Below are 23,582 nucleotides of genomic sequence, written 5' to 3'. Positions count from 1 at the left end.
ATGAAGATCAAGAAAAGGTATAAATGGAAATGTTTATGGAAGAATTAAATATCCCAAGGTTAGAGGTAGATGAGGCTCAATTACTAATAGTTAGGACAGGAGGAGATGAGATAAAAATGACTCATCAACAAGAAAGTCTACAGGAACAGATGGTATTCCTGTGCATGTTTGGAGGCTAGGAGGGAAAAAAGTGATAAAAACCTGGAAGGTTTTGTTTAACAGTATTTTAACATAAAAGAAGCACCAACCTCATGGAAGAAAGCAGTGGTGACTGTAATACCTAAAGAGGGCAAAGATCCAGCTTCATATATGCCCATTTTAATCCTAAACCATGATTATAAAGTGCTTATGTCTATAATGGCTACAAGAATGGCAAAGGTGATGCCAAAATTGATAGACATGGATCAATGAGGTTTTGTGGAGGGGAGTTAAAAATTTGACATTAACAAAACATAAAACACAAAAAATCCACCAGCAGACAAACCACACTAGTAGCCAGCAACCAAAACTGAGCGCAGAGAGAAAAAAAAAGCACAAGTGTAGAAACACAGCAGTTTTCACACTTGTGCTTTTTTCTCTTCATTCAACATTAACGGAACATTGATGATCCAGAAGGAAGCTGAATGCAAGACAACACCACTGATGCTGCTGGGTCTTGATGCAGAGAAAGCATCTGACGGGTTAAGCTGGGAGTTTAAGAGCAGAGCAAAGGAAGCATTTGCATTCCCTGCTAAAATTATATGGTTGATTAGGAGAATATATGAGGGGTCAAAAGCAAAAATTAAAGCTGGTCGGCTCCTCTCTGACAATTTCTGCTTGAACACAGGAACCAGGCAGGGGTGTCCTCTTTCCCTTTTGTTATTTGCACTATATTTAGAACCATTGGCAAAGAAGATAAGATACTCAGAAATTCAAGGATATAAATGGTATGGTAATCAAGAAAAGCTGGTTCTATTTACAGATATTATTTTATACCTGATAAAACCAGAAAAGGACATTTCAGTTTTGTGGAACATTTTGATGCAGTTTCATATTTTTGGGGATACAAAATTAATAAAGCTAAAACAAAGGCAATAGCTGTAAATAATGTACCCACACACGAACTGGTTCAGCAATATCCATATTTATGGGGACATGATAAAATGAAGTACTTAGGATTCTGTTGTGGCAGCTAATGATATGTGGGAAAAGACTAAACAAAAGATAATACAAAAATGCTGAGAAACAGGAAGCTCTGTTATATGGCTATGGAAGATACAAGCAGTTAAAATGTTTTTAGTTCCTTTTTTCTACACAGTTTAGGTATATTTTTATCAACAAGAGGAGAATTTGCGGATAGCAATTAATAAGGAGATGAAGGGTTTTATCTGGGAGGAAAGACGGCAAGAGTCAAGTGGGGTAAACTGATTCTTCCAGTTGAACAAGGTGGTTTTGGATTACCCGATTTGAAGGGGTATTTCAGAGCTACACAGTTAAGGCTCCTATACATAGTACAAGCAGAAACCTATAATTCAAAGTGGAAAGGGATGATGATGAAACGGGGGGAGCTCAAGAGACTTGTATTTTGGATACAAATCCTTAAGGACAATAACAATAACCATGCAGAATATTATATTCATAAAGTAGCAGAAAGTAGTCTAAGAACTAAGCCAACATGGGAATGGAAAAAGGAAATTCTGCTGATAGGGATGACTGCAATTAGGGATACAGACAATAGGCAAGAGGGGGCTGGATTTTTTTTGTAGAAAAGTGGTAAAAGAACCAAGGCATTGGGAGCAAATAATTAAAGAGTGAAAAGTAAGAGAATGGGAATAGGTCAAGATTTTATTTGGACTGCAGGATACAGACTGCCTTCACTATTAAGTATTGTATCAGAGGATAGTCAAGGAGAAAGAAATAGGGGGATCCTAAGTAAAAGACCAGCACTGGTAGAGTTTTAGTAGAGTTTAGAACAGAAGCTGCAGTTAAAAACAAAATAATTAGTAGAGCATACAAAATATTGCATGATAACTATAAGAATCAATCAGAGGAAGGTAGAAAGGATTGGGAAGAGAGATTGGATAAACAATTCACAAAGAAACAATGGGGATATATGCATGGTTCCCAAATATGCAACAAAGTCTAAAAGATTTAGGATCTTTGCTTGGAAATGTTTGCATAAGTATTTTTACATCCAAAGTAGACTCCAAAGAATTTTTCCCCAGGCAGACAGCAAATGTTGGAGGGGTGATGTGGAAAAAAGGGGTAACTGGGAACATATTTTCTAGGAGTGTATTGAGTTGGAAGACTTAAAAGATTCCCTACAGACTGCTCTGTCAGAGAAAGTGGGTGAGCAAAGTGGAGCAACTAAAGAAATTATTTTTTGAGCTATGATACAGAATTGAAATTGCTTAGACATAGTAAGGCCTTGCGGAGTCCAATTATGGTGGCTGCCAGAAAAGCAATTGCTAAAAAATGGAAATCAAAGCCAAAACCAACTTTACTAGATGTAGTGAATACAGTAAGAGAAAGACAATGACTAGGATTTGGATCTTTAGGAAAAGTGTAGGAGCAAATTACATAGGAAAAAATTGAAAATTGTGGGAACAATACATGCAGAGGAGGAACGAGGTTTAAAAGAAGGTAGGATTTGAATGAGCTCTATAATGTTTGGCTGACAATGACTGGATATGGTTTGTGATGTATAATGTCTGCAACTAAAATGATGTCAGTCTGGTTTGTTTTCATTTATATAAATGTATGATTGTTTATGTCATACATAATTTGTTATAATAAAGATGTTTCTTATTTAAAAAAAGAAACAATTACAACACCATGGAAGACAAACAGATCAAATTAGCATTCACATGAAAGACTGACAGAATAAAGAGATTAATCATAAGGCAATCACTCTGACCAACAGCAGGTTTGATAATCATGATACCTAAAATGTGTTTTATGATGCGAGTTCCCACTGGTGGATTCTGAGACAAATGCCAAGGGAAATAGAATGCTTACATGTCAGGACAACAGAAGACAGCACTGCTTGCAATAACCTGATGGATAGCTGCACAGTCTGAATATGAAAGCTAGACAGACTAATGATTCATACGTCGTGCTTTCCTTATTGCTTTCTGAATATAATCTAAAATTCACAATACTGGAAATCAGTCAGTGCCTTCAGAATTTATTGCTCCATTTTAAACTTCCTTATTCGGAGTTTATCCCTGGCAATATCATCATCCCTGACTAGCTTATTTGAGCAAGATACACTGCGGTCACACATAAACCATGCTTTGCACTTGCACAAACAAGAAATAAGTCAAATGATATTTTTAAAGCATCCACATACATATTATGCTCACATGTGTGTGACAGAGCGTGTGAGTTCACATATACATATTTACAGGAATGCCTTGTACTTCAGTCAGATGTTTGTAAGATTTTCTGAGCTACTAGTTGCCTTCAAAAGCCACACAGGCTGCCACAGGAAAAGGAAGAAAGCAATACAGTAGATAAACATGCTCACAGAATCAATAAATGCCAATTAAAGTGAGTCCTGTTTTCAGGTTTATTTAATCTACAAAGCAATGGGCTTTGATCTCAGGTGAATAACAATGTTTTTGAGTTACAAATATAGCCTGGGGTATGCATACCATTACCTTCACAAAATCTATTATTTCAGTGGCATTATAAATTGACCTTGATGGAATACAGAACAATTCAACAAAAAATGAAATGCAAAATGTAATTACCTGGGCTCGAGGCATGACTTTGAAAGTCCTCATGCTTTCACCATCTGAAAGTACCGGTATGTAGACATTCAAAATAACCTAAAATCATAAATACTTTTATTTATCTCTGCAGTTCTTGGCTAAAAAGTGTACTTTTATACAATATGTTCTGGACATAATAATACAATGAAATAAGGTAGATGATAAAATTAATATGTACACTGCAAAGACGCAAAGTAACACAATATTTCAAATGAGGCCAAATTGATTAAGCTGTCAGTTTCAGTTTAGAAATGCAGGCTTGTGAACTTGGGTAAAGGTAATATCAATGATGAAGAGGCAACAGAGACAATGATTTCTATATCCTCTCACACTCTTAAATTAAAACCTTCCCCTGGTTTATACTACTACAGTGTTTAATATAAAATACAGGGAAGTCTTTATTTTGTTGCTGTTATCATGAAAAAAATAAATGCTATGTGACATGGTTTGTGCAGACTGGTTGATACAAGCATCTGGTGAGGAAGATTTAACACTTGAAGAGATGAAGGACAAAGGCTGCCAGTTTGATGTAATTGGGCTAACATCAACAGTAAGTGACTGAGATCTCCTAGATATCTTAGCAATAGGACAATGTCTAGAAGAGAGTAGTGGTTAGAAAACAAGCACACTGTCCACCTGATGTTTTACCTACAAAGTGTGTGAATTTGGGGGAGGAGAAACGGCAGAAATATGGTGCAGAAAAAGTGTGTGGAGTGAGACAAAAGGGCAGAAACGTGGTACAGATAAAGACATACAGACTACAACAAGGATGAGGATGATGGAAAAAGTGGATCTGATGTGAGAACAGCTGAAAGACACTACTGTGAAGTGTAGGAAAAGTGGCAAACTGAGCAAGTATGATAGATTGTCAGTGGCAATTGTAACAGACATAACAGCTAATGGAGATGAAAGGTGGAGTTCATCTTGATCAGGTTTTAGGAGTGATGTGGGGGGACTGATCATCAAAATGCAGCTAGTAAAAGAAAAAAAGCACAAATCGAAGACATCTAAACCAGTGGCTACAACCCAGATTAATCAGTTGCAGCACGGTTTTCTTTTCAGTTTTTCAGACTCTACCATGTCTTTCTACTATTTTATTTTGTATGTCTAATTTCTAATATGTCTACTAATACCACTAGGTTTACTGTACCATCTTATCACCCAGCACACACTAAGCAGTCATACAAGACTTCCAGTTCATTTCATGACATTCCTATGTACACTATGTCACATTCTACTCAGTATTAATGCTTCAGGGGCAACTTTGTACTTCTTGCCCTCTTGACTGCTGTCAGCATCTATCCCAAACCTGTTTCCTTTAGTATATGCAATGTCTTAGAACTTGTTTCTGTCCAGGCTGAGAAAGCTTGTTTTGTAATATGTGACACCCGATAGCTCTCTGAGGAAAATAAGCATTGTATCTCTATTTACCTCCACCTGCCTAGTACTGGGAATTACCTCACAGTCCTATATCTAACATTAATACATCCAAAATTTCCTGACTAACTGTACTGACATTTCTTAGGTCAGAACAAGACACTGCAGTATGTACATCATCTATATTATGCATTTTGCTACAAGGTGCAAGACATGATTCAGACCTCTGATCACTGTAGGACATGATTCGGACCTTTGATCATTAACTAGGCTTGTAATAATCTGCAGACCGGCAACCTGGTATTTACATGAACGTATGACCACTTCCTAACTATGGCATCTTTTCCATGATATAGCGCTTCAGTACATCTACACATTCATATTCACCTGCTGCTTTGTTTGTATAAATATTTCATTTTCAGACCTGTAATTAACACAACAGATTTTATTTACAGAATAACAAAACTCAATTAACCTGCTTAACCCTATTTATTATCTATAATTGTTATTGATTTCTGTCACATTTTGTTTGAATGTTCTGGCATAAGGATGTTTCAATGGGGGAAGGGCATGACTGCAAGTCCTTCATTTGTTCAACTACCCTGGATAAAATTGTGCTGTTCCAATCTCTATTTCACTTAGCTCTGTTTTTTCAAGTTTATACGTGCTTATTGGAAATTTCTTAATTGCTTTCTGTTTGTTCAGTAGTTGCAATGTTGAATAAGCACCAGAGAATCTCAAGGAATCTTAAGAAAAGAACCTGACTTACATCCTGTCCAGTGCCAGGATTCATCAGATCACGCATGCACTCAGGTCTCTCAGCAACAAGTACTATTATGACTCTGTCATAGCTCATGTTGGAGTGAATGACCTGAGACATACCTCACTGGACTACATGAAGAAATACATGTTTGAGCTCTCTGAGTATGTCCTTGGCAGGTATGTCCCTAGCCTTGAGCAGCATATAACCCTGACCTGGAATGATGCCACAGTATAAACAAAATAATTTCAATAATTGGCTTAGTTTTTGGTGTCATTCAAAGGGGATCCAGTTTCTGTCAGCCTGGGATGACATGATCAATAAGCCTCTCTGCTTTGCCAGAGACTGTTTGCACCTGGCACCACTAGGCTTTCAACTGTTGGCAACGGCTCTTGCCTCCCACACAGTGCCTTTTTTTAGGCAAGGTCTCAAAAACAAATTAGCCGATGTAAAAATTCCCAACCATAACAAAATAAGGGTTATGCTGCTAAATGCTAGGAGGATAAAACAAAAACTGCACAACCTAGAAGCACTTCTATCACTGGAGGATGTAGATGTCAGAGGTTCAATGCCTGAGAGAGTACTCTGGCCTTGCAAGGCTACAATGCCTTCCACACCTTCTGACCACAAAATGAACATTTGAGAACCAAAGGAGGTGGTGTTTCTATCTATATTAGAGATAAATTTACCTCCTGACTAGTTAGACTGGACAACTCGATGGAGTTACTCCATGTTTAGATTACCGTGGGTAAGAACTCATTCAAGTCACAGCAAGTTATAGATAACCCTCTATGGATCATGATGTGCATGAAGGTCTACTTGACCAAAATGGAGTCACTCCAAATACTGCCAAACACTCCGGTCATGGGGGATTTCAATTATCCTACCATCAACTGGGATAGCAACTCTAGCCCTAACTCACTAGCACCAAAGTTCCTTGACCTTGTTAACTCAAATACCCTGGAACAAATTGTTCATACCCCAACAAGCGGAAAAAACATACTAGATCTGGTCCTCACTAACATGACATATAGAAGCACCACCTCAATTGTGGGACCTCATTAGTTAAATCTGACCAAAGATCAGTTACCTTCAAAATGGCACTAATATCAGAACTCACAAAGGGCAAACTAAGACTAAAAAACTTCACCAAAGCAAACTATACCCTCCTAGGGAAGGTATAAATGCATTCCAAGCCCCACTCTCAGCTGGAAGTGGTAACTACACCAAAGCTTACACTAAAGCCCTGTACAATCATTTGCATAAGGGTATACACTCAGCTCTTCCTGACAGAATCAAAGCCAGACCCTCAAGTAAAAAAAAAAAAAAAAAAGCCACCCTGGTGGACATACATCAACAAACTTTACAACAAATACAAAATGTTGCTGTCTAAGAAAACTAAGCTAGGCCCCAACAATGGAAAAGCACTCTCCTCGGCCTAAACAGGCAAATAAGACAATACGTCAAATTCTCAGAGTAACTTTGAGAGAAACTAGCAATCATAGCAAAGGATAACCATAAGGCCTTTTACAGCTACATATGTAGCCTAGAAGGTAGGACCCAAGCATGTGCAGATCTAGTGACTAACGGTATCACACACACTGATCCTGCGGAGATAGCAAACCTGCTAGCGGACAGATTTGATGAAAATTTCACTCCCTTATCCCTTCCAAACTTATCACAAACCTTGCCCCTCCACCCCCCCCCCCACCCTACAGACCTGAAAAGCAGGTCATTAAAACTTTGTCTAAGGCAAAAAACACAGCCTCTATGGGACCAGAAGGCATCCCAGGCTGTCTTCTTAAACTAAAACAGGAACTAGCATCACCATTAAGTACCCTACACAATCACAGCCTAACCACTTGATTTGTTCCTGCAGAATGGAGAACAGCAACAATTATTTCTCTCCCCAAAAGTGGCTAAGCAACAGACTCAGGGAATTACAGGCCCATAAGTCTGACCAGCCTCATATGCAAAGCCATGGAGTGTATCATCGTGGACCTCATAAATAAAGACATAGGTGACCTCCAAACCCTGGATCCAACCAAATTCAGCTTCATCAAGGGCAGATCCTGCATGTTAAACCAGGTAGATTTCTTCAAAATTGTGAACAGGGCCATTGAGGAGGGCAAATCTGTGCACACAGCATAACTCGACTTGGCAAAGGCTTTTGACACAATACCACATTCAAGCATTACTGATAAACTTAGCAAACAATGTAAACCCCTTTATTGAAAGATGGATTGCCAATTGGCTCACAAACCGGTCACACACTATCAAAGTGGGTGACTCCAGATCAAGCAGCAGACCTGTCACCAGAGGGGTGCCACAAGGATCAGTGCTGGGCCTCCTACTGTTTGATGTATACTTCTCATAAGTTCAGGCCAAAACTAAGGGCTGTGGCTGACCAAGTTATACAGGAAGAAAGCTGAGTCCCTGTAATCACAGCTACACAGGTAAAAGCTGCACTCTCTAAAGCCATAAACACAGCATCCATGGGACCGGACAACATCCCAGGCTGCATTTTACACAAACTTCAGAACAAACTGGCTCTCCACCTAAGCACCATGTTCAATTATAGCCTCACATCAGGCTTTGTGTCCATTCAATGGCATACAACAACAGTTATCCCACTCCACAAAGGGGGAGCCACCACTGATCTCAGGAACTATTGTCCTATTAGCCTGATGAGCCTGGTCTGCAAGGCCATGGAATGTATCATCATGGAACTCATAAACAAAGACATTGGTAACCTCCAAACTCTAGATCCCACCCAGTTAGGGTTTGGGAAAGGCAGATCATGCCTCCTGAACCTGATTGACTTCTTTGAGGCAGTCAACAAAGCCGCAGATGAGGGTAAGGTGGTTCACACAGCCTATCTTGACCTCGCCGAGGCTTTCAACACCATCCCCCATTCTGGAATTATAGCTAAACTCACTAAACTAGGTATAAATCTCTATGTCACAAGATAGGTTGCCAACTGGCTCACTGACAGAACCCACACTGTAAACATTGCAGACTCCAAATCTGACTTCAAACCAGTGACAAGTGGAGTACCACAAGGTTCAGCCCTGGTACCTCTCCTTTTTGATATCTACTTCTCTGAAGTACGGGCTAACATAGAAGGCCTCTGGCTAATGAAGTTCGTAGATGACTGCAAACTAGGAGCCATAGTCAAGTCCCCAAATGATGTGGACATCCTACAGAAGGGCCTCGCTGAGACAGATGCCTGGTGTCAGAGCCATGGCCTCAAGCTCAATGCCAAAAGTGCAGTGTCATCCCCTTTGGTAAAAACTCTGTACCCATGAACTACTACATAGGCAGCAATCTACTTAACACCGAATGTGTGAAAAGAGAGCTTGGGACCCAGGTGGACAGTAGTCTCTCCTTTGATAGTCACATCACCACAGTAGTCAGGAAGTCCTTCTACGTGGCACACCTCATAAAAGGGTTCTCATCCAGGAAAAAAGAGGTCATTGTTCCCCTCTACTCGACACTCATTAGACCCATTATAGAGTACAATGCCCCTTTTGGAATGTACCTCACAAGATATCTGCAGCAACTGGAAAGTCCACAGAAGTACCTCACAAAGAGGATAACTGGCCTCAAACAAATGCCCTACAATGACCGCCTCAAAAAACTCCAGCTTTACTCCATAGCATATCACCTACTCCAAGGTGATCTCTGGCTAACATATAAAGCTATGTCAAACCCAAAGCTGTTGGACATGCTACACCTAAAGAAATCCCAGTCCCTCCGAGCTACACACTCTAGGTACCTAAACCTAGTCACCACAATAAACAGGACATGCTGGAGGGATAGATTCCTGTCCCCGAGACTTCCCATACTCTGGAACAAGCTACCCATCTATGTCAAGCAAAGTTCTTCATTAGCACTCTTCAAGAAAAATCTTGATGAGTGGATGGGAAATAGGAAATACACCCCGGGGATCACTTCTGTATCTCTGCTCGACAGTGGCACAGGAAATTAACTTTCTTGGGTGGCGTAAACCAGAGAACCTTGTTGGCTAGGCTTACGTAGGCCCTTGGGCCGATAGCCTAGCACCTACCTATGAACCTATGACTGCAAACTGGGTGCAATTACTGAATCCCCAAATGATGTCAGTATACTTCGGGAGAGTCTTACGCAGACCAACAACTGGTGTCTTAGTCACAGTCTCAAACTGAATGCAAGGAAATTTATCATCATTCACTTCCGTAAAAACAATGTCCTTTCACACTATCAAATTAACAACAATACCTTATGCACCTACAAAGTGGTAAGAGATTTAGGATCACAAGTAGACTGCGACCTTAACTTTGGCCACCATGTGTCTATTGTAGTAAGGTAGACTTTCTACGTAGCACACCTGATTAGCAAAGGAGGTTATAACCCCTCTATACTAGTCACTAATCAGGCCCATAATTGAGTATAACGCCCCTTTCGGCATGTATATCATACAAAGCACCTGCAGCAATTGGAGAGATATCAGAAGTTTCTAACTAAGAAGATCAAGGGACTCCAGCATGTGCCTTACAGAGACTGACTAAAGTCCCTGTCACTATACTCAGTATCGCATAGACTTCTTAGGGGAGACTTATGCCTGGCTTACAGAGCAATCTCTGATCCAAACCTAATGAATTTGCTAGAGCTACCCATTCCAGGGACCAAAATATGGCCTGCAACTTGAATAGGACATAAGTGGTTGTTTACAATGTGTATGTTCCCATAGGGGGGATGTGATTGTAGAATAAGGGGATAAGGCAGTAGCTGGGGGTGTTATGCAGGATGGGAACATGAGCATTCCCAGAGAGAGATGATAAATGTGAGTGTAGGAGAGTTTTAAAGACGGGGAGGCTGCTGGTGCTGCAGATATGAGGTGGGAGGGAGTTCCAGTGACGGGTTAGGGAAAAAGAGAGTAGGAGTTTGCCTGCTGGATGGGCAGGTTTGTGGAGTTCAATTAGGTTCTGAGTGCTGGTTCTTAGTGGTCTACTAGGTTGGAGCATGGTGAAGGTTGAGGCGAGCGAGGGGCAGAGTGAGGGCTTGAAAATGAGCTTATGAGCATGAGTTAGTTGAGTGTAGATAAGGTAGTTGGGAAGCTCTAGCCAATTTAGTTTGTGGAGGGCAGTACAGTGATGGGAGGAGGATCTGTGCCCAGTGGTGAATTGGCGATTTTGTTGTAGCAGGAGGAGAGTTTTGGATAAATAATGAAGGAGAACACTGAATAACTAATAGCTATATTGCACTGTTTGTTCAATGATATAATTAACAATAAAAAGACCTCAGAATCTTGGATGAAAGCTTTTATAACTGTTTTACCTAAGGGGGGAAAAGACCCTAATAATCATAATTCATATCACCCTATCACAATACTAAATCATGATTATAAACTTTTTACTGGAATACCAGCAAACAGATTAGTCAGATTACTTCTAAAACTAATGTATCAGAACCAACATGGGCTTATTAAGAACATGCAGACCTTTGACAATATCATGAGTGTGTATTTGATCCAATTAGTTGCCCAACAGATGGGGAAAGACTTGTTTATCCTACGTTTGAATGCAGAGAATGCATTTTATTGGTTCTACCGGGATTATCTTTGGGTTGTTTTGTCAAGAATGAGATTCCCTTAGGAATTTATCCTTCTGTTATATGAAATACCGAACTGACAGTTGTAATTAAAATTAATACTGCAGTTTCCATAGATTTAGTATCTATAGGGGAACTAGGCAAGGACTGTCCATTGTCACCATTCCTGTTTGCCCTTTAAACCACAAGAACAAAAGATTAGGCAGGTAGATATTACAAGGGTGGGCCTGGAAAAGGAATCTCTTTGCAGATGATGTCATTTTGTTCTGTGCTAATCATACAGGGGACATCCCAAAAATATTTCAGCTGTTGAAAGAACTCACAACATCACAACATTGACTAACTATAAAATAATCAAAAGTAAAACTAAGCCTGTATGTGTTAACTATACCCCAGCATACCAGATGGTCCAGACCTGTCCACACATTTGTGGTCATTTTAGAATAAAATACTTAGGAGAATGTTTGGAACAAGATCTGACACCATTATTAAAACAGACTTGGACAGAAATAAAGTCTAGAACACTAGGGATCTTTAATAGATGTAAATTGGTTATTTCAGACCTAGAGGATGGAATACAAGCCATAAAGATGTTTGTACTTCCTCCAATACTGTATATAGTACAGTGCTCCATTTATGACCATGGGGAAAGCTTTCAGGAGACGTTACAAAATGACACTATGTGCTACATTAGGAATAAACAAATGCACTGGGTGAATCGGCATATGATGACTTTATCTAAGGATAAAGGGAAATTAAGCAAACTGGATCTATATGAATGTTTTAGGTCTGCGCAGCTGAAATTAATAGTTGGCCTGCATAATCTGGAACACCATTCTAAATGGATGCAGATGCTGCTACAGCAAGCAGGAGACTCTCAGATAGTAGATAAACTAAACATCTGGGCTGAGACACCCTCTGGTTTAGTTCATCAGTTATTTGCAGAATTATACTGAAGTTATTAAGAAAGTACAGTTGTGTAAAATCTTACCATAACAGTAGAGGTTCTTCTCTTTTTGTTTCCTTTCAGCCTAGGTCTTTGGGTTTGCCTGTTTTGAAGCAAACCATTTCTTCCTGGATCTCTAAGGCCATTTCTTTTTGTTACTCTTTTCATAGGAAAATCCTCTCTAATTCTGTTAAGACTCATTCTACCAGGGCTGTGTCTTCTGGTGTTTTTTTTTTCAAAGGATTGGATATCAATTCCATCCCTGAGGCTGCTACTTGGTACTCTGTCATTACTTTCACTAAGCATTACGAATTGGATGGTGTTTCCAGGGCAAGGGCTGGCTTTGCCAGAGCTATCTTGTATGGCTTTCTGGAGGATTCTTCTGGGCCTTCCTCCTCCTAACTTTCCTCTTCAGCTTTTGCACTAATCCATTAGTAAAGGGTACTGCAACAGTGATACGGAAGGACACAGTACAGTTCTATAAAATCTGACAATAACAGTAGATGTCCTTCTCTTCACTGTTGCAGTATTTGATCCCACTCTCCTCACCCTTTTCTTTTCTCCCTTTTTCCTTGGACTGTTGATCCTCCTGTGGCTCTTCAGTTCTGAGGTTTGGACATCCGTACATCACCTTTGTGCCCTACACCATGAGCAGGGATCATACTGTGACGTACGATGCCCCTATAACAACCTAAGGCTTTGGTATACTGGCCGGACATTAGGCTGCTGTTGGCAGAAGATCCCTTTAGTAAATAATACTGCAACAGTGATATGGAAGGACATCTTACTATAACAATAGCTGTCCTACTGATCACTGCTGCAGTATTCATTACAGATGGGTTGTAGTTCATTGACGTTTGGCCAGGGTACCAAAGCTTTACCCTCCTGAGGGTGTACATTCAGATGAGGACCTCAGCTCGTTGGCATAGCAGCATATAATCAGACATAAGCATGTGAGCCTCAGACTATCTCCAAGCCAGCAGTCTGAAGAAAACTGAGAAAAGAGACTGGTCAGCTAGGAGGGGCTTAGTTTGAATAGGAAAGTAAACTCACCCCCAAAGAGATATAATATTCTGGAACAATGCATCTGTGCACATGTGTGTGTAAGTCATATTATTCTGTACCAACAGTCAGAGAAAAGAAGATACGGTGGGGAAGGAAGGAAGGAACACTGCAACAGAGATCAGTAGGACATCTACTGTTATGGCAAGTTCTTATATAACTTTACTGTTCTTGGCTGAAATCACTCTTGCAGTGTTCATAACAGATGGGTGACTCCAAAGCTGTATAGAGAGAATGGTGGTAAGGTTAAAGTGAAGAAGAACAGCCCAGGAGGCCAGGCAGAATTCTTCTGGCAAAAACTGCCCTGGACCTGGAGAAGACGATTAGCTTATAGTGTTTAATGAAGATGTGGACATATGACCAGGTACCAGCTTCTAAAATGGACCTGGTGTTGACCCCCTTGTAAAAGGCACCAGATGAAGCCACTGCTGAAGTGGAATGTGCTTTCAGCCACGTGGGCAAGGTCCTTCCATGGTGTTGCAGAAGAAAATAGCCTTTGAGATCCAGAATGCAATAGTTTGCTTGGAAACTGGTTATCCTAACCTGGAATCCATGAAGGAGATGAACAGCTAATCTGTTTTCCTGATATCCTTAGTTTTGCCCAGGTAAAACCTCAACTGCCTGTAAATTTCTTAACAGTGTAGGATTCGTTCCTTCCTGTTTTGGGGATTAGGCTAGCAGGTTGATGGCCTGGTTGAGGGTCAGCTCACTAAACACTTTGGTACAAAAGAAGGGTTGGCTCTAAGGCTTACCGATCTTTGTGGCAGATGAGTAAGGGGGGGAATAGACAGGAGAACATGAAGGTCATAGACTCTGTGGGCTGGAGTCAGAGAGAGACGGTGCATGGATTTCCAAGAGCAGAATTTGGGAATGGTAGAAGCAGTCAGTTCAAATGGAGGTAAAGTGAGTTTTTCCAAAAGAAAATTAAGGTCCCATGCTGGAATGACAGGCTTCCTTGGAGGTTTAAGGTGGAAATCCCCTCTCAGAAAAAGTTTAACCTCTGACCTGGACACAAGCAGGGCTCAAAAGGTAAACAAGCATTAATGACAGATAAATGAGTCTTAATGGAATAGCAGGGCAACCCTGAATGCACCAAGTCCGATAAGTATTGAAGTATGGTGGGGATGTTCAACAGAAAGGGGGTTGCAGTTTGTGCTTAAGGCACCAGAATGAGAATCTCTTCCACTTGGGTATGTAAGATTTCCTGGTGTTAGGTTTTCTGGCTTCTTGTAGGACTCAAACAACCTCTTCAGAGAAGGTGTATCTTGTAGGGATTAAAATCCTATCATCCAGAGAATGAGACTGAGTGAGGTCAGACTGGGAAGAAAGAGCTGCCCTTTCTGTTGAGTAATCAGATGTGGTTGTGGAGGGATTCTCTTTTAATTTCCCATTGACAGGTGAGACAGGAACAGAAACCAATGCAGTCTTTCCCAGAAAGGGGCCAGAAACAGATGTTTTGGAGAGTCCTTCTAGACCTCAAGCAGATGATGTCGCAGGAAAGCAAAAAGGTCTTGTCTATGTTCCACACCTGAAAGTGATGGATTTGGAAACCTCCGTGTTCAGAGACTATTTGTGAGGGTCCTCATTGTCCCTGCTTAGACAGTCTGCCAATATATTCTGCTGAGAGGGAATATATGTTGCAGTACGAGTCAGGAAGAGGCAAGGTGCCAGACTTCCTGTGCCAGCCTACACAATGGGTAGGATCTTGTGCTTCACTGCTTGTTTATGTACCATATCACCATGGTGTTGTCCATGTACACCAGCTGACTGCCTGGCTTCCAAAGATGTGAGGTTTGTAGGGCTTGCAGAAATAACCTAATTTCCTTTAGGTTGATGTATCAGCTCTTTCACTATGTGGGCAGACCACTCTCCTTGGTGTTCTGTCCAAGCCCCCACGCCCTGTCTAAGGCATCTGTAAACAGGACTTGGTTGTGTGGGGCTGAAGTGAAGGGAGGACCTGGACTGAAAGTAACCTGATTACTCCATCAAAGGAGTTCCTTCTTGAGCAAGGAAAAAGAGGGATGTGGGCCCCAACAAGGTAAGAATGTTGGAATCTCATTTTCAAATACCACTGTATTCTCCTCATCTTTTATCTGGTGAGGGGAAGCTTAGGGATTGTGGCAGCCAAGAGACCCACAGCCCTAGAGCCCAGAGGACTTATCTCGCCAAGCAATAAGCCTTGTTGGAAAGCACTAAGAACTCAATGATGACTAGGGAGGTGACTTTTTCCTGAAAAATAAAGGCATGCACAGGGGAGCTGTTCAGGCTGCAGCCCACAAAAGTCAATGGCTGGGTGGGATTGAGCAGGGATTTTTTGTAATTGATGGTGAATCCAAGGAGTGCCAAAAGAAGTACAATGTAATGAAGATGTCTGACAAGGGTGTCCATGAATAATGCCTGAAATGGAGGTCATCCAGGTAAGGGAAGATATGTAGGCCCTAAGTTTGAAAGAATGCTACCACTGGGGCCAGTCACTTTGTGAAAACCTGTGGAACTATAGAAAGACCAAAGGGTGGAGCAGTAAACTAGAAATGTCATGATCCCCTAAAGAACCTGAGAAATCTTCGGCAGGAAAGATCAATGAGAACATGAAGATAAGCATCCTTTAGGTCTAAGGATACCAGGAAGGCCTGAGGAAGCAAGAAGGATAGAAGAGTGTGGCAGGACAGTGTTTTGAAAGTGGGAACTCTTAAAAAGGTGTTTAGCCAGAAGAGGTCCAGAATAGGTTTCCAATGGCCCTCATTTCGTGGGACAAGAAAGATCCTTGAGTAACATCACTTTCCTAAAAAGGTTTTGGGGACTTCTTCCATGGCTCCCTGAGTCAATAAGTCTTGTATGATAGCATACAGCAGGTAGATCTGGTTGGGAGAAGGTGGGGGATTCCGCAGAGAGTGGGGCTGCTTTCTCAAGTCATAGCATAATTCTCCTTGATAATGGTTAAGACCAGTTTGTTCAAGGTTGTTGTCTCAGAATGGGAGAGAGATGGAAAGTCTTCTTGAAAGGGGAATGGGGGGGGGGGGGCTGCAGAGGGGTGGAATATAGTCATAGGGGCCTACTACCAAATTGAGGTCTCCAGGGAGGGTTATCCCTCTTAGATTTATCTGGGAATCTTTTCTTACAAATTTTCCTTTGCCTATGAGGTGGTCTAGAATCTCTTTCAGCAAAGGAGGTATACTTTGCAGGATAATTTCTATGATACTTGGGAACTGTAAAGAAAATAATCTGATGGCAATCTTTCATTGCCTTGCCTTGTTCCTGCAGTGCCTTGAAAAGGCTGGCAGCTTTTGAGTCAAACAGAAGGCTGTTATCTAAGGGGGAGGGTCTACAATTTTAGACTTGACATCTTCAGGAACAGGTAGGTCTTGCAGCCAGGTATACCGCCTAATAACTGACCCAGCAACAGCTGTCCGGAAAGAGGCATTCAAAGCAATGTAGCTACATTTAATACCGGGCTATTTGGTAAGCCTATGCCACTAGGGATTGCATATGCCCTTTTGAATCAGGCAACTGGGGCTCTGATGGCCTTACTTAAGAAATGCAGCATTGAGAGTAAGTCTTTAGTCATCTGAGTTTGAAAGCTAATGACTCTGAAAACCAGGGTGGAGGAGTTGTATAATTCCTTATCCCACCTGTCCATTGCCTGATTGTCCTTGTCAGTGGGGAGAACATAAGTGCCAGAAGCAGCATGGAAGGCTTGTCCAAGGCCAGAGATACTGCAGCTGGGTATGCCACAGGGTTTTTGTAGAGGTACTTCAGTTCATCAGGAACTCTGTAAAACCTGTCTGGCATTTTTGGAGGAGGAAGTTGAGAATCAGGTGTAGAAGAGTTGGCTTGAAATGCATCCACGTAAGAATCTAGCACTGGGGGAACTGGAGAAGGTGCAGGAGTGCCAATCCCTAATAAGCTGTATATCTGTTTTGCATCGTAGAGACCTGTTTGATTGCCATTTTAAATGCTTTGTTATACTTTGCAAAGTTTCTCCAAAGGAAGCCTCTTCCAAGTGGGATTTTGGAGAGAGGGAGTCTCCCTAATCAAAGTATATCTGTTCAGAGGAAAGTAACTGGTAAGAGTAGTAGACAAAATGGTCAGAATCCCCTCTGGTTCCTCATCAGAGGAGGAAGAATCCAAAGTCTGTTTCTGTGGTGTGGCCTAGGAAGACTGAGTCACAAAGGAAAGAGACTTCAGGGACATAATCGACTTGAATAACACCTTAGAAAAATCAAGCCATTCTTTCTCCCTGGATGTAGAAGGGGACATTGTATGCTTAAGTTTTTATTTTTGCATCTTAGAGGTGATGTCCACCTGTAACAGCCTAGGAGGTTCTGAGAGTATTTCTATAAATATACCAGGAATCTCTTCCCACACAAGGATCTGAGGGACTCTGCCAGAGCCCTCTAAGATACTGAGGTAAAGTTCGTTGAAGGATTCTGCTATTTGCAAGACCTCAGGAGATGTACTGGCCTCCTGTGAGGTTGCAGTAGAGGGCTTGTGGGATTAAGATTGGTGGACTACCGCAGGTTCGACCATCTCAGCGGTATGTCCAATTTGGAGACAATAGAAGGTGAATCCTCTCTAGGTCTTTTAAGTTTTTTCATGGGTGGGAGGCCAATGTCAGGGCCTTCTAACATGGTGGAGTGGGCCAAGCATTTTAAGTGGTGCTGGGTCTCAAGGAAGATATTAAGAGAGGAGAGCCTAGAGCAGACAGTTTCAGGGACAAACGACTAACAAATGGAACATGTTCTGTAGTGGTGTTTGGGGCCTAGACAAAAAAGGCAGTTAGTGTGCAAGTCTTTGCATGGAACTTGCCTACCCCACTCACACTTGCTCCTCTTAGCTGACATCTAATAACAGTTAAAATACAGTCAAAGATTTTGAAAGGAAGGATCCCCAATGGGGCACTTATACAAAAAAGACAAGCGAAGCTACAATACCAAATGATAACAGTCTGTCAGGTGCAACAACCTGTGTTCAGGCTTGTGACTAGATAGTGTGGGGATCTCATGCACACATCCAGTTATATACTCCTACACCAACAAGCTGAGGTCATCATGCCCCCCCAGAAGGTAAAGCTTTGGTACCCCAGCCAGATGTCAGTAAGCTACAACCCATCCGTTATGAATACTGCAACAGTGTTTTCAGTCAGGGCATCTGAGGTTTATAGAAAATGGAAATGTGAGTTAGACCCAATAGGAACAGAGGAATGCTTCATTCCAGTGAATAACAAATGTGTTGCAGAATTTCACAAGGTAAAAAAAAAAAGTTCTGTTTTTGGCAAGATATGCAAGAAATGGGTAGGAAATTAGAAAAGTGTGAACTGGTCAGGAGGTAGCAATTGAGAGGAGCAGATCATCTCGGATATAGGGCTCATTTCAGATCCGAACATGAGTTGATGCTAAAGAGGGAAGAATGGTCTAAACTGTAATTAGTAAATATATTAATTGAAACAAAATGGGAAGGGAGTCACAAACATGGCTAGTGGGCAATTTATATAGGGTACTTATTAAAGACAAATGGGCGACTAGATATACAGAAGTCAAATTGTGGGAGGACCACTTGCCAGACAGATGTACAGACTTTCAATGACAAGAGGTTTGTTTAGGCTCTAAAAATACCAGAAAATCTCAAACATTTAGAATATTTGGGTAAAAGAACCACCACAAATATTTTTACATGCCCACAAGACTTAAGTAAAATATACGCTGTGGTGAACCCTCTTTGTTGGGGATGTAACTCAGAAAAAAGGGGACAAGAGGCACATATTTTGGGCATGTAGTAGGCTGATTACCCTTAAATAAAAACTACAATTACAGAAGGTACTAGGAGACACCTAGCAACTTCAGGAAGCCATTTCCTTTTAGGATTAGTAAGGGATTACAAACTAAAATCGCATGTGAAAGCATTAGCTGCTTTCCTGCTACTGGTCGGTAAAAAAGTGATAACCAAAAAAGAGGAAGAAGGAAATGGAGCCCATGTTTAGTAATGTATTAGAACTTATGAACAAGGTAATGAAATTAAAACAAATAACAATGAAGCCCAATTCAAGCCAAATGCATATCAAAAGTGGAATTTGTGAGAGAGGAAGAAACGAGAAGCCTGATGTAGGTTTTCTGTAAGCCTTTTAATCTGCATAAAATATATTAGATAAGAGGGTATTATTTCCACTGCTTATCCTCAGAAGATGCTAATCAAAGGTTTTGAAAAGTATTTATGTAAAGAAACAACTTGTGTTTGGTCATTCATTTATGTACTTAGATGGGAAGTGTGAGGTGGATTGAGTAATATTTTCTTCTATGTTTTGCAGGTTTTCCTGTTTGCTTCTACTTCTTTTCATTTATACAACAACTCATTACTGACTGCTGGTTGTTGCTTTTATCAAGTTACTCTTGGGTGTCTTCCATGGTATGCTGATTGCTTGAATACTTCAAAAGTGTTTTAAAGGTCAGATATGTTTAAATAGTTGCCAAATTATATAGGTGTGCACTGCACAAGGATTGCCCACTTTGTATAAATGCTTATCCACAATAAAAAGTTTTTACTTTAAAAAAAAAAAAAAAACATGTAGGCAGACATGTATGCCAACCAGTATGTTGTCCGCTATAAACAGAGTATACACAGAATGTTTCTTATGACATAAGAAATTCTTAAATCAGAGAATTAGGGAGTAAACCATGCAAAAACATAGAGAAGTTCTTTGTCCAAACCTCTTAAAAGAAGTTATGTAATGAGAGACATCCCTTAGCTGCTTCATAAATGTACTAATAGTCACTCAAACTCAGTGTAAATAATCCAGATGTGCAACAGTCGGGAAGGTTTTCCAATCAGACTGGTGGAAATAATATTCGGTGACATTTAAATAGTGAAACAATCAGCATTCTTTTATTAAATGCCCAGAAAGCACCTTGTCTAAATCTGAATTGTAAAATAGGCCATTCATCTGACATTAATCTTGTTAAAATTAATGCAGCCGATAAAACTTTATGAGTAAAAGTAAATAAATAAATAAAACCTGTTTAAAGTATTATTTTGAGAGCAGGTACCATTTTTTAACTGGATGTCAGATATATCCTGCAATTACTGCATTTTGTTGGAAACAGCCGTTGAAAAATGTCAGGCTACGGAATATGAAATGCACTTCACTGTACCTGCAGACTATTACAAGTTACTGTGTTTTTATACTCCCAGGTTCACACCATCACAGAGATCTAACTCCTCTATGAGTTATTCAATATGATGACTGTGCTAATGTTTCTCCATTTACTTTAAAGTTTAGTTTGTTTTCTCCCCTATTACAGTTCTCTACTGCTGCCATTTACATTTGTCTAGTTTCTGAATGGTGGCACACAATGCATCAGGTAACGGACATCATGTCTCTCTGCATCAACTCAATGAAACCATATTAATCAATAAGAATCTCCTTGTATTCTGACTGAAGTGTATATCTACATCTGGTAACGTACTTCCTCCTCAGGGCAAAGCACAGCCAGCTCTTGCTAGGACATCAAATTATGATCACAGTAGTGGCCTGATTGTAAAAAATAAAAATGCTTCTACCCTCTTCCTACATCTGCTGAAATTCCCCATCTCTTTTAAAAATGTAGGCAAGCTACAGTGTTCACTGTGTAATTAATACCTTAAACCCGCCATAGTGAAGATCAATGGCATATATGCAAATTTCATTAATGAGCTCAGATAAGGGATGAAACATGACAAGTCCATAGGTAGTCGGATTTGGCTTTATTGGTTGAATGTACCAGTAAAGACTTAAAAAGTCACAAGCATTTAGAAGCCATGTAATTGAAACAGTAGTATACTCTTAAGGGGTAATTTGCATATATCCATGGGCTACTACATGAGATTTAAGGTATCAACACAGTGAAAACTCTAGCTTGGCTGGGTTCTTCTTGGAGGTTTTTACTGAATGATCTGTCTTTGTGACTTTTTCCCCTTTCAAATATGAAGTCTCCTTCTACAAAAATAAGGATCTATGGCATTTAAATACACAGATCTAGCAAACCCTGCTTATGTAACTCAAGACCCCCCCTTCAAACTTCAAATAATAAAGAATTTGCTAGCTGGCAGCCAAAAATCAGAGTACTGCTCTATCAGTTGTTACTACAGTATTGCAGTTTCATATTCACTTTTCTTAATTAACACATTTCTTTTTACTGTCAGTATTTGCTGTACAAGTGTTCAACCGAAGTAACTGGGCATAAAAAATGAATATGCATAATGTCATACAAAGAGCCAGATCCAGCACTAGGTGAACTAGGCTGTTACAACATTTATGTTTTAATTAAAAAATTTTAAAAAATTAGAACACTTCTTAACACTCTGCGTGCATGTGTGTGTCTTTTATATGACGCATGCACACCAACATGGATGTAACGTAAACATTCTTGCTGCTTCTATCCATCTGCAGAATTTAAACTGGCTGTTGCTGTTGTGAGAGAGATGAGAGACAAACAAGCAAGCCACTCCCATCCTTCAGAAAGAACTTGCTTACCACAAGGTGTGACATTCCTTTCCTTCTGTAAGAACTTGCTTACAACAAGGGTGTTTGTGTGTGAGCATGTGTGTATGTATGCAATGCCCTAGTTAGGAATACAGATTAGTTAATGAACTTGTTCAGGATCAAACCTTGGTTACAGGAGATAAGAGCCTGAATCCTCTACACCAACTACCATACTGCGCAAGGAATTGTGAATGCCAATATATTTTTAAGGAACTGTGAGTTTCAGTGCATTTTCAAGGAATTGTGGATTTCAAGGGAAGAGGATTTACTGTTGCTCATGCTAAGTCTGTTTCAATGTGCAACTGTTTTGTTTAGCAAACGGCAGTCAGTGTCCGTACTACAGCACAGGTAGCACAACAGGAAGCATACTTGTGTTTGGTGCAGAAGGCTGTGGGTTCTACTTCCATACCACATAGATGGACTGTTGATACTGCAATGCACCTTAAAGGGGGGGTAGGGGTGCTACACTCCTGTGTGTGTCTGCCTTTGGATGAGATGCCTAGTAACTACAAACCTGCTGTCAGTTTGTCAGCCATTCCAGATTGCAATATTACCAGCTTACCGTTTTTTTAAATGTAACACAGACAATTTATTCTCCAAGGGTAGCAGACAATGAATTTGTAGATGAAACAGTGAAATGTAAAGTTGTTTGCCAGTAGCAACCTCTTCATTAGTTACAGAACTCATGGAATTATTCAGATAGCTTTTACTCCTACAGAGATTGTGCATATTAACTGATACTGCTTCATCTCCCAACAGGGGTGGCCTCTGGTCAACTGGTGCCCTAGGCAAAAGGTCTCCACAGCTCCCCATCACCTTCTGGTGCCCTCATCCTGGTCTACCTACACCATCTAGATTAGTGGAAAAGTGCCCCTGTTAGAGCAGCTGCCTAGTTGGCCTATGCCTAAGGCCGGGTATGTCTCCCAAACCTCTGCTTACACTTATCATGGGTAGCAGAACTTGTCAGAGATTTTGGATGCATGACTAGGCTTAAAAAGGCCCCTGTGGTCATTAGCTTAGTTAACACCTATGAACTGTAATGACAGATGTCTGAGTGGCCTTTTAATGTTGAAATGTTTTGAAATGAATAGATTTGTCTTTATTTGTTCATACTTTGACTGCTTACTGGAAAAATGTTCAAAACTACAAATTTAAAACACACTAACAGGTGGTGCTGTATTATACAAGGCACATAATTTAATACAATCAGGAAGGTGAAGCAAATAACACATACATGTATGCATTGTCCTTAAATGCGTGCAAGGTGCGTATGGTTTGAAAACTGCACAGAAAGTAAACTTAATCAGGCACTGGCCAGATGCATTTTCTTTGAATGTGAGTTTCAATACTGTTTCAATGAATGTGAATTTCAAGGGAAGAGAATTTTAATGTTCATGCCACCTGTTTTCACTGTGAGAAAGTACCACAAATCAGCGTCCCACTCCCTCAACTTTTCAAGGGAAGAGCAAAAAAAAAAAACTTCACTGTACATTTTAGAGGTCTACTTATCTGACTATAAGTAGTAGCATACCTGCGGTGGTGGTGCTGCGGTAGCGTTGTCGCCTCACAGTAAGACGC

The 23,582-nt window shown here is 40.5% G+C and overlaps 1 protein-coding gene across 1 annotated transcript in view; it reads right to left on the bottom strand.

Annotated features, from left to right (window-relative positions):
- Positions 1–23,582, bottom strand: part of LOC122795855 (xanthine dehydrogenase-like) — a 5,725,158-nt gene that overhangs the window by 4,220,135 nt on the left and 1,481,441 nt on the right. Inside the window, exon 14 of the mRNA XM_044064255.1 lies at positions 3,735–3,812. Within this exon, the coding sequence (XP_043920190.1) occupies positions 3,735–3,812 (78 nt within the window). The remainder of the gene's footprint in view (positions 1–3,734; positions 3,813–23,582) is intronic.

Source organism: Protopterus annectens, chromosome 2.part2, assembly GCF_019279795.1.
Source record: "Protopterus annectens isolate FY-2018-M chromosome 2.part2, PAN1.0, whole genome shotgun sequence".
NCBI classification, from domain to species: domain Eukaryota; kingdom Metazoa; phylum Chordata; order Ceratodontiformes; family Protopteridae; genus Protopterus; species Protopterus annectens.
The sequence above is the reverse complement of the archived record's forward strand: the minus strand, read 5'-3'. Positions and strand labels throughout refer to the sequence as shown.